Here is a 12,608-nt window from a genome sequence, read left to right as displayed (position 1 = left end):
GCATGCATGTCTGTCTGTCTCTGTGTGTGTGAGAGAGAGGGGCAGGGGAAGGAGAGAGAGCACGCATCAAATCACATGGAGCTAGATTATGGACAGTTATGAGCTGCCGTGTGGGTGCTGGGAACTGAACTTCAGTACTAGTGCTCTTAACTACTGAGCCATTTCTCCAGCCCTTTTGGAACTTTTTAACTTAGCTGACTCATAGTTTCCACCAACCCAAAAGCTAAGAATGTTTTCAGATAGCATCTTACTGTAACTTCTTGTGTGATGTACACACCAATGTATCTTAAGCTTGCCTTGATTTATGACTGTCTTTGTTCTTTAAAACTGTAAAATAATCCTGAAACCATTTCCATCTTATACATGGAATTGGCATAACCTAAATTAGTGTTCCTTGGGCCATGATCATTCAAATATGGCTGCACAATAAGCTCGCTCTTATTCCCTTTAAGGCAAAAACTGTGTTTTTCCCCATCCTCAGAATACACCAAGAATCTTAAGTCTTTGACTTGGGAACTGTGCACAAGAAACATCAAATTACTCTAGAAACAAGTCTAGTTGGCTGGTTAAGGAAAATATGGGTAGATGTGAGAATCTGAATGCCCTTTGCAAGAAATTCTGTCATTCTTAAAGTAATCATTTGAAAAACAAATAGCCTGTGTTATTAGAATAAAATCCTCCTAGATAAACCCCTGCTGACTTCAAATTTAGCCTTCAATATGTAATTTGGGGGATGGCGTGGTGAAAATTACCAATTATCTGGCAAAACCATGATGTGAATTTTTATGAAGTTAGTACTAGATTCAAAAGGAAAGCTGTAGTTGACTATGTCCACTTAGCATAACTAAGAATTCACAGAAATTCACCTGCCACCCCCACCCCATTGCTGGGATTAAAATCATGTGACACCATGCACCACCTCCCTGAGAAACATTCTAACCAGAGAAATAAACTTATCCCAGTGATATCTGATTGGATTAGCAAGGCCATCATGAATAATTCCTCTTCCCCGTAATCGTCCTGCAACTATTTTCTATTTTTCTAGTAAAATTAAAACCAATATTTGGGTGAGAACTTTTGCCCTCCAAGGGCCTAACATATTACCTAGCACGTAGAAAAGTTTACAATGTCAAGTGGTTGACTATTTTGACTAGTGACACCAGTGTAAGCTCGTCATTTTGGATATCTAAATGGGAAGGACTATTAAATGCCTCCTCATCGTGCTCTTTGGTACCAGCTTAATACTCTGAGCAGTCACTATATCAGAATAGAAAGTGAGTTTTACAGTTCATTTCTCCTTTCCCTAAGTATTCTAGTCTAGGATTTCCATGTAACATTACAACCTGAGGGAGAAAACAGACACATTACAGTGTATGCTTTGATCTGGACTTGATTTAATATGAATTGCTTTAAGACTGGGTCTCACTGTGTAGACCCAGCTGGGCTGAAATTAATAATCCTCTTGTCACAGCAAAAATGTTGGGATTATAGGCACATGTCACCACAACACATTTCTCCTGTGTGTGGATTTCAAATGCTATTTTATCAGAATATGTGCTGTTGTGTTAAAGTTCTGAGTAGCTATCATATACAATTTGGTATCTTATCATCTATAATTTGGTTATTATGTACTGTAATTATCCACTTTTCGTTTTGTTTTGTTTTTCAAAACAGGGTTTCACTGTGTAGCCTTGGCTGTCCTGGACTTGCTTTGTAGACCATGCTGGCCTCAAACTCAAAGTGATCCACCTGCCTCTGCCTCCGGAGTGCTGGGATTAAAGCTGTACACTACCACGCCCGACTATCCTATCTACTCTTGATGATTAACAGAATTTTAAAATCAAGTTTGTTTGTTTGTTTTTATAGGGCTGGAAGGTAAAGCAAGAGGATTTACTTAAGTTTAATCCCCCAAAAAAAACGTGCAAAAAAAAAAAAAAAAAGCAAGTACTGTGGTGTGCATTTGTAAATCCAGCACTGGAAGTGAGGAAGATAGGCAGATCCCTAGCCCCTACTGAGTTCCACGTCATTAAGAGACCCTGATGACTCAAACACAAAGGTAGACGCGCCCCTGAAGAATGCTCAGGAATGTCCTCTCCCTTCACCTGTGCATATGCTTGTGAGACCTGGTCACCAGGCCACGTGCTTTCAGCTGCTGCAGATTCAGAAAGTGCGGGTGAAAGCTTTACAATAACCACAGAGTAAGCTGCTGAGTCATTTGCTAATACAGGATAAAGCTACTTATCTTGAACAAAAAGCATCCCCTTGACAAAATATGCATTACATTAGAAGGAGGTTGACAGATGTAACAACTAACATTAGTGTCTAGAAATGTATCCCTTTACGTTATGCTGCTACAGGAGAACATTGGATTTAAATGATACTCTCCATAACCTGTGAGGCAATAATGTATATAATGAATTTCCAGCTGATCTTAACTGATATTCACCCTAACCTATATATGATGAATTTCCAGCTAATGGAAAAGTTTGCAAAGCAAGCCACTAGACACTAGGTGCTACTGGGTGCATTTAACAAGGCAGTATGAAGAAGAGATGTGTGCAGCCGTACATGCCTTGTCTTAGTCAGTGTTTATTGCTGCAATGAGATACCATGACCAAGGAAGCTTTTATGAAAGAAATCATTTAGTTGTGGACTTGCTTACAGTCTCAAAGGTTTAGTCCATTGTCATCTTGATGGGGGCATGCAGACAGACACTAGAGCAATGGCTGAGAGCTACATCCTGATCCATAGGCTGAAAGAGACACTCTGGGATTGGCATGGGCTTTTAAAACCTCAAAGCTGAGCCCTAGCGACACACTTCCTCCAACAAGGCCATGTCTCCTGGTTCTTTTAATTCTTTCAAATAATGACATTCCTTGGTGACTAGTCAAACATATGAGCCTCTTGGGCTATTCTTATAGTCTGACTTGCTCTGGAGGCTGAGGCCCAAAGGTCACTTGAGCCTGGGCATTAAAGACCAGACTGGGCCACACATTAAAACCTTCTATGTAGCTGGACAGGATGACGCACACCTTTAAACCCAGGTTGATCTGTGAGTTCGAAGCCAGCCTGGTCTACAAGGCTACATAGAGGAACCCTGTCTTGGAAAAACTGATATATATATAGTCAGTCTTGGAAAAACCAATAGATAGATAGATAGATAGACAGACAGACAGATAGACAAGATAAGATAGCTTAGATAGATAGATAATAAATCCTGTGTGTCTGGGCAAGGAGAAGGTAGAAATCAGAAAAGATTAGATGGTTTGTGAGAACTAAAACAGAAGATAATAAAAACTTTTTTTTTTAATCTTCTGATCCTTGAAGGATTGTTTTGTTGTTTGTTTTTGTTTTTGTTTTTCTTTTTTAACTATGTATCTCTATGTAGCCCTGGCTTTCCTGGAACTTGTATCTAGAACAGACTGGTGTCTAATTCACAGATCCACCTGCCTCTGCCTCCTCAGTGATTTCTGGGATTAAAGGCATACACTACTACAACTAGCTGAAGTTGGATTTTTGAACTGTACAAAATAAGCATAAAAGCCTTTAAAAATATTTCATTAGTTTTTCTTATTAGTATGAGTATGTTTATCTGCATGTATGCATATGGATTATGTATGTGATTGATGCAGGCAAAGGCCAGGAAAGTCTGTCAGATCCCCAGAAATTGTAGTTCCAGACAGTTGTGAGCTGGAACCCAGTTCCTCTGTAAATGCAGTACATAACTAAAACAGTATAAACTACTATGTAAACAGTTGCTATACTATATTGTCTAAAGACAAGAAAAGCACAGCTTTACCCTTAAGCATCTGTTTTTAACTCTAAAAAAAGGAATTATGTTTCTATTGCTTTTAGTTATTGAAAAGATTTCTAAAGTATTTGTGAAGTCTGAATCCTCATGATTTTTGCTACAGGCTGAGTTTTAATGATTTTAAATGAATTTAACTTTAAAATTAGAGCTGGAAAGATGGCTAAGCAGTTAAGAGTCCTGGCTGCTTTTCCAGAGGACCTGATTTGATTCCCAGCACCTATATGACACCTCTCTAGCAGATCCAACGGATCTGATGCCCTTTTCTGGCTATCCTAGACACATGGATGCACATATAGGCAAAACACCCATACACATAAAAAGAAAAAGAAAAATAAAGAAAACCAGAAACTTGGCTCAAAGAATATGCAATTATTATTAGTTGTAATTCTCTGGAGAAACAGAACCTACAGAATGATTCTCTATCATATATACATGTGTGTGTGTGTTACCTATGTGTGTATAAATTCTACATACTGTCCACATATATGCATATGGAATATATATGTGCACTATATGTGTGTACATATATTTGTACATATATGAGTGGAATTATTAAAATTACTTAAAGGATGTGATCCAGCTAGTCCAACAGTGGCTAGCTATGAATGGAAAGTCCAAGAATCCAGAAGTTGCTCAGTCCATGAGGTTGGGTGTTTCAGCTGGGCTTCTGTAGAAGCTGGAATTCCAAAGAGTAAGCTTCAATGCCAGTGATGGGATGGGCTTGCTAGCAAGGCTAGAGCACACAGGCAAAGAGCAAAAGCTTTCTTCTTCCATGTCCTTGTATAGGAGGTCCATCAGAAGGTGTAGGCCAGATTAAAGCATGTCTTTCTGCCTCAAGGTCCGAGTAAAGACTTGTGTCTTCCTACCTCAAAGGTCCAGACTAGAAATGGATTCACTTACTTCAAACCAAGCAACAATTCTCACAGGTGTGCCCTCCATTTGTAGAATGTAGTTCCTTCCAGATGTAGTCAAGAACAGCCATCACAATTATATACTAATATATATAGCTCCTCATCAACTGTAATGCCCAAAATGAACCTGTAAGTCCCCACCTGCCCAGGAACCAGGTAACTTCCTGGAATGCTGGGAACTGTAGTTCTTGGGAAATAACAAAGCCTTATAGGAAAGTATGGTGGCCTATAGGTTTGTCCTTATAAGCCCCTGCAACATATGGCTGGAGGCCATTCTCAGTGGGAAATTATGAGGAATGGATCTGACCAAAGTCCATCTTTTGGCCAGTATTTAATATATAATAAAGCTTTCCTTAAGTTTAGCCCAAAATGGTAGAGTTGATTTTCTGGCAAATCTCAAGATTAGCACAAGGAAATTATCTTTTTAAAAGGCTGTGCAACTTGTTAGTATGTCATATTTTGCAACAGCTACTGAAATGTAGCCAATGATGTTAATTGCCAACAAACCTCCTGGGAATCTAGAGTCAGGAAAGTCTAGTGAATCTAACTTACACCCATAGTAAAAGATCTTGGTACTAGTTCCCATTCTCTCTTCTCCTGAATGAAAATGTGTACTGATAACTGTTGCAACAGTTTATGAAGTATGTGGAAAAAATAACCATTTCGCTCCTGGAACTTCAGAGCAGCAGAAACAACACCTAGACATGACCAAACACACTCTAGAAACCTGGTTTTGGTGGATAAACTCACCTGGACTATGACCCTTGAAAAGGGAGTCATCGTGTTGCCAAGTATGACTAAAAAGCTGAGTGACTAGAGACTAGAAGGGTGCAGAGGGACAGAGACATCTTGTAAATGCCTTCCTTGTACTCCACAGGGTTACTTCACTACTAAACATGTTGGCTCTGCTTATTAACAATTAAACTTTATTATACAACCCAACTAGCATACACAAGAAGGAAAAAAGGTTAAAGAGACAAAAGAATGAACCTTCCAGTCTCCGTTCCACGGGATAGGTCTTTAGGTGTCTCTCTGACCCACGAGCTGGTCCGGTCCGTTCCTCTCTCTCTCCGCGCTCTCTCCTCGCCTTCTCTCAACCTGTTGTTTTTCTTCCCACCACTTTCCCAGTCACATGCAAAGGGCGGTCTCCTTCTCCCTTCGAGGGTCAATTAGGAAAACAATAGCCACGGTGGGGTTCCCAGGTAGGCTTCCTGAATTCCAAGCCCAGGAAGGCTCCAAACAGTCTCTTACAAGGTATTCATGGTGTGCCCCAAGGGTAAAGCCCGCCAAGACTGCTTCCACCTGTGACAAAGCTTAATCTTTCCCACAAAACATGTATGTGCTGGCTTGACATAAGCTAGAGTCAGGACAGGAAGGAGCCTCAACAGAGAAAATACCTCCAGAAGATATACAAGTCTGTCTGACATTTTCAAACTAGTGATTGACAGGGGAGGGTCCAGAGCACTGTGAGTGATGCCATCCCTGGCCTGGTCTTGGGTGCTTTAAGGAAGCCAAGTGAGCAATCCCTGGAGAGTAAGCCAATAGCAGCACTCCCCTGGGACCTCTGTATCAGCTTCTGCCATGACTTCCTTCTGTGAGGTGGAAATGTAAAGAAAACAAACCCTTCCCCCCCCCCCCCCGAAGCTGCTTTTGGTTATAGTGTTACTATAACCGAGGCCCTGTCACTTGACATATTTTTCTCATTACTCCCACTTCTTGAGTGATTTCTTATGTTCACTGCTATATCCCTAATGCCAAACAAAGAGCAGGTAAGTATTCAGTAAACACTTGTTAAATGATCGAATAAAAACAAAAGTATACAACCTCATCATAACCCCAGAAAGCTTCATGACTCCAAAAAAAGTTTAAACAAACATGGACATACATATTTCCTAGTGTGTCTATCTAAATAGCTCCGGTCGCTCTGAGAAATAGCTGATAGGTTGAATACTGTCCTCAGGCAGCTACTACAACCGGCCTGTCAACATCCTTTTTCTGGACTGAGGGACTCAGTGGAAGCTTGATATAATCCCCAGTACCAGACTGGTGACAGTGTTTTGTTGTTGTTGTTGTTTAAATAGTGCATTCCTAAAATATGAAGGCTGCTATGAACTAAATGTTTATGTCACATTCTCAAACTCCTCATGTGAAAGTTGTGTGAATGGGGGGTCTTCAGAATATGACTAGGTGATGGACGCGAATCCCTCATAAATATAATCATACAGCTCCTTTTTCCTTTTAGCCAGGTGAACAAATACTGTGATAGTATGACCAGAAAATCTGAAGTAGACCTTGTTAGATAGTGGGTCTGTTTGTGTACTGATCTTGATCTTTCTGACTTCTGAAAGTGGAGGAAATAAAATTTTTTGTTCATTAGGTCCTCAAATTATATTTTGTTATAGCAAAGGGGACTAAAATAAGCATAAACACAATGTTTATATAATATTCTGTTAATAACATAATGCAAAACTTCAAGGACAATCTGTTAACATAAGAACTTAATATTTATTATGATGTTTATACATACAGCAATGACAAAATAATCCTCAGTAAACTATATGGATATTTTTAAAACATTGTAAAAATGGATAAAAGAGTAGAATGATGCCGTGAATTTATTACTGATACTTGAAAAACAGTCATTTATCTTTTAAACACATCTGAATTGATGATTTCTAAATGAACAAAACCATTTTAATACAGAAATCATTTTCCCAATAATGCAATGGATACTATTTAAAAGCTTGACTTTATTGAACATATTTGGTTTAGGCTTGTTTGATCAGATGTCATGCAAAAAAATAAGCTGAGTATAAAGTTCATGAAAGTAGGCAGGATGTTATTTTGTACTACAAAAATTTAATGTGCAGTGACATTTCACAGGTAAATCTTCAGGAAATTTTATTAAACTATAGCATAAAATTACTATTTACTCACACATGCAAGCTAAGAATTGTTAGATATAGCTCTTTGATATATCATTCTGAGCTGATAACAGTGATCATTTCCTTGACCACTTAAGTGGATAGTCTTCATATAATTTTTAAATATTAAATAATAAACCTTAAATACAGATGTATATTTGTTTATGTCACAAACATTCACACAATCGGCATATCATCAAAATTTTATCATTTTAAACATGGAAAATCTAGGGAGAACTGGGGCTAGAGGTACCCTGTAAACCAGTATCTAGCTGAAAACTTCTTTTACCTTTCAAATGCACTGTGCCAAAACATTAAGTAGTTGTGTTGATCTGTAAACATTCTTGTTTATTTGCACTGTTTCCTGAGGTAATCTGGAAACTACTGTCACTACAATAGCTTCACAGTTTAAAATTCCTACAAATGTACTTTGGAAACTTCAATATAAAAACAAAATTTTAAGTGTGGACTAAAGTGAGCTTTCTCTATTACATAAGCTTGATAAGAAATTCCTAGGTATCAAAATCAAACCATTTTCCTCCATTTTTAGAATGCAGGAAAAATTACTCAAACTTTAAACAATAAAAAAAATACACATCAAAATCTCCTCAGTTAATACTAGGTAATAAAGATTTTATTTGCATGTCACTACTAGGATAATGTGTAAAATCATACAGATTTTCAGTTTTTCCATCTTAAAGAGTGATAAAATACTGTTATACAGGCCAGGTATGTCTTTTCCAGGAGGAAAAAAGGTAAGCTATTTACATTTGTTTGGTGAGGATAACTGCTATGACCAAGACACCAACTTGAACAAATAAATTATTTCTCTATCTCACTGTTCTGGTGCTAGAATCTTCCATGCCAATGGCTAGTAAATTCTGAATGTCTGATGAAACAGAAAGCACTGCAAAGTTCTCTTTAGAGGACACAACAGAGCTAGCTCTACAGATCTTCAATACCAAACAAACAACAACAACAAAAAAAAAACCAAGAGAATTACCATTGAAAATTCCTCCACAACTTAAAAACAGAAGTTAAGCAATGGTATTTTAAATGTTCTGCATTAAACAAGTCGGTTTTACCCATCTCCGAATCAAGAGTAACGCTGGTGACTTTATAATGTTACATATGTCAAGAAGGCTTAATCCTGGCTAAAGGTCTGCACTGCACAGGTTACAGCCTCTCTCCTTTCACATCTGCCCACAGAATCAAACACTGGCACTGATGATTAAGATACTGAACCAGTCCCTTACGTATTGATTCAACACCATGTGTCAGTGAACCACTTCACTGATTACTTAAAATTTAGGATAGTAATATTTCTCATGCAAAGTTTTCACAGTACAATCATTTGATTTCTACAAGGAGAAACTATCCTGTGTTACTACTTAATTCTTTAAAGGGAAGAGAAATAGCAGCTCTGTGCCCCATTAAAGTAAAAGCCGCTCCCACTCAAATATTTTACTTGTGCTGCTGGGGATGAAACCAGGGCCTTGAACAGGCCAGGTGAGTGCTCTGCCACTGAACTTTGTCCCCAGCTATCCACCTGAACCTTTAAATGATGCTTATGAAGACAAAACCATGTTTAATATTTATTGAAGTATATATGAAGTCAAAAATGTATTATATTCCTTTGCTAACTATAAGAATATGATTTCCTATTATTTATAAATATAATTTGATAGTTTATAGTCCAAAGACATCCTTAAACTTTAAAGTATCCTGTGTTCCTATATAGACTATAAACTTCTAATTGCCAAATCTTCATGTTACAATTCTCTGTATTTTTATTTTGGCCTTAACCAATCACTTGCAAATTCTCTTTAGTAAACTGCAAATATCTCAATACTTTCAAATATTCGAAGCAATAAACTAATTAAGACATTACTTGTAAACTTACATGGCCAAAATTACATTGGCTCCTTTTTACATGACCAAATCACATCAAATATGAAAATATAATTATATTACATTAGGCACTAGTTAAGACTGTTCTAGTAATATTTTCTATACAGTAACACCCCCCACACACACACACACACGCACATACACTGTATAGCCCTGAGATGATTTTAAGTGGAGTGGTAGAAGAATGAACAATTTTTCTTTCATAGTTATAAATTTACCTCAATGTTTACTATAAAAGTAACAAGCACATAAAAATGTAAACTATGATTCAAAACAGGGCCAAGATCTTAAAAGGCTAAAATAAAAAGTAAGTACATTATACCATGAGATATAATACATCTACTCAGATAAGTCATATTAGGAAACAGTGTATTATAGAATGCTTCAGTGTAGCATCATCTCTGAATGCTGTAATGATAAGTCACATCATAAAGAGGATTTCTCTATTACTGTCAAATTTTTTGAGGGGGAATCTCCAAGGACATGAAAATTAACATAAAACATGTTTTTACATTTAAGAATATATAGATTTGAAAGCATTAACAAAGTAATTAATTTGTATTGTTTTTCAAGACAAGGTTTCACTGTGTAGCCCTGGATATCCTGGAATTGAATCTGTAGACCAGGTTGGGCTTGAACTCATAGAGATGTTTGCCTCTGCCTCCCAAGTGCTGGGATCAAAGGAATGTGCCACCACCACCACCTAATATATTAATTTATTTTTAAAGGATTCATCACATGGTGAAAAAGTTAAATAACACTGGAAGGATGCACTATTCCTAAAGACTGCAAAGACATATTACATATTATGGTTATGGTTGCAGCATTGAAATAAAAATGAGCTAACAATTAACATAATTATAATATTCTTTCATAAAAAAGAAGATAAGCTTGTGCACTCAGCGCTCTTGACTCTGGAACCACCTGCACGTAAGTGTCACTGACATGGACCCAGTGGCCTCCCAATTCACTATCAGCTTCTTTCAAACCTAGCAGAACAGAAAGTACAATTTATAGTTATTTATAGAGCTTTAGTAATAGAGCACATCTATATGGTTTAAAGCTGTTGGCCTTTTACTGGGGCAGTCTCTCCGCTAGCTACTAAGTTAACCCAACTTCTCCTGTACTCTGCTCCCCCTTCTGTCTCCACCCGTCTGGATCTGCTTGAGACTACCTCTACCCAGACGCCCTGCCCCAGACACCAACTCTTTATTATACAAAAACAAAAACAGAAAAACCCCACATTCCTTACTCAACTATTACAATGGGGAAGGTCACTTTCTCCACAGAAGCTTGTCTTATTTTTTTTCATTCATTCATTTTCTTTCTTTCTTTCTTTCTTTCTTTCTTTCTTTCTTTCTTTCTTCCTTCCTTCCTTCCACACCCCCACCCCCCTCTCCTACATGACAGGGTTTCTCTGTGTAGCCCTGGCTGTCCTAGACTTACTTTGTAGACTAGGCTGTCCTGGAACTCACAGTGATCTGCCCGCCTCTGCCTCCCTGAGTGCTGGGGTAACAGGTGGCATGTGCCACCACACCAGGCTGCTTTACTTTAAAGGCAGATGAGGAAGTGACATGTACATACTGTGCTAGCCAGACATTGCTAACAATTAAGAACACACTTTTTCATAGTCAGAAAATACAATATTTGTGGATCACACCAGCATAGGATGGCTTACCTGGCACGGTTTTCCTTCCAGTAATAGATTCGGATAACTTCCTGGAGGGCACTCTCACTTTCACATAAGCAGTGTAATGGCCTCCTCTCATTGAGCCACTGTGTTCCACTATACCGTAGAGACCGTAGAGAACTTTCTCTCCCACAGTTATATTCTTTCAAACAAAGGGGCAAGAAGTACATTTAGTGAAACTGCGTAAAAAGTAAGTGCATAAGAGAAATGTATTCTTAAAACCATACTGAGATCCTCAATGAACAGAATGCCCACTATGCAACAGCATTACAAAAACAAAAAGTCAGGGGAGACTGTCAAACCCTAATTTATCTAATCCTCATTAATTACAACTGCCTGCATGTAGAAAACAATGATGACAAAGGGATAATCACTAAAAACTAAATTTTGGCAAAATACAAAAAAGGAAAAAAAAATTCATTAAAATAGTATTAACATTATTGATATTTACTTGTATTCCAATTCATCTTAATTATTATACTGATTTTTTAAAATGACTTGAATATTAATTCCTTTTACAAATCACATGTGTAAGAGCACAGGAAACATGAACACTAAATGTATGGAGGATATATTAAATGACACTCAATGGTTGTGTTAAAATGGGAGAGAGGCCAGGAGCATATAGCTCAGTGCATGTGTGATGTCTTGAGTCAGTTGCCATCCCCACCCACCAAAAAGCAACCCACGGAGGGAAATATATGGTGGTTAGGATGATGCAAGCACTTGAGAGGCTGGGGTAGAGGGCTCATGAGTTCAGAACAGTATAGGCAAGACAAAAAACACAACAAAACAAAAACAGAAAAAGAGAATAGAGCAATGATTCTACTTTAGGCATACATAATGAAATGATACATTCTTCAAAGCAGTAACAGAGGACAGTGCAGAGAAGCATGTGGGCGAGGAAAGGGGATGAGACAGGACAGATTTTAGAAACGCATGACGGAGGTTCAGTACTGTTCTGTCTACTTTCAAGTATGTCAGAAGTTCTTTAGAATACGTCCTTTCTTTTTTGTTTATTGAGACAGGGTTTCTCTGTGCAGCCCTGGTTGTCTTTAGACTCATTTTGTAGACCAGGCTGGCCTTGAACTCACAGAGATCTGCTTGCCTCTGCCTCTGGAGTGCTGTAATTAAAGCCATGTGCCATGCCTGGCAGAATAGGTACTTTCAAAAACACAATGTTCTTAAAAAGTAAACATAGAGCTTACAAAATCTCATTCTTATTTGCTGTATTATCAATTACTTCTAGGAATAATGGATGTGAGTAATGAATGTTAGCAACTGATAGAGCTGGTATTCCACATCAAACAAATTGGATTCACCAAAAAGCTAAATTCAATTAGTCAATGTATTGGATTTAT

The 12,608-nt window shown here is 37.9% G+C and overlaps 1 protein-coding gene across 5 annotated transcripts in view; it reads right to left on the bottom strand.

Moving 5' to 3' along the window:
- Nucleotides 1-7,452: 7,452 nt before the first annotated feature.
- USP45 (ubiquitin specific peptidase 45) overlaps nucleotides 7,453-12,608 on the bottom strand; it is a 66,386-nt gene continuing 61,230 nt past the window's right edge. For all 5 annotated transcript variants that reach the window (XM_084796541.1, XM_084796544.1, XM_084796542.1 and 2 more), the window contains 2 exons: nucleotides 11,236-11,389; nucleotides 7,453-10,546 (listed from right to left, as the gene is read on the bottom strand). In XM_084796541.1, the coding sequence (XP_084652667.1) occupies nucleotides 10,416-10,546; nucleotides 11,236-11,389 (285 nt within the window). In that variant the 3' untranslated portion in view covers nucleotides 7,453-10,415. The remainder of the gene's footprint in view (nucleotides 10,547-11,235; nucleotides 11,390-12,608) is intronic.

This window comes from Acomys minous (assembly GCF_964271855.1).
Source record: "Acomys minous genome assembly, chromosome: 1".
Classification (NCBI taxonomy): Eukaryota; Metazoa; Chordata; class Mammalia; order Rodentia; family Muridae; genus Acomys; species Acomys minous.
The sequence above is the reverse complement of the archived record's forward strand: the minus strand, read 5'-3'. Positions and strand labels throughout refer to the sequence as shown.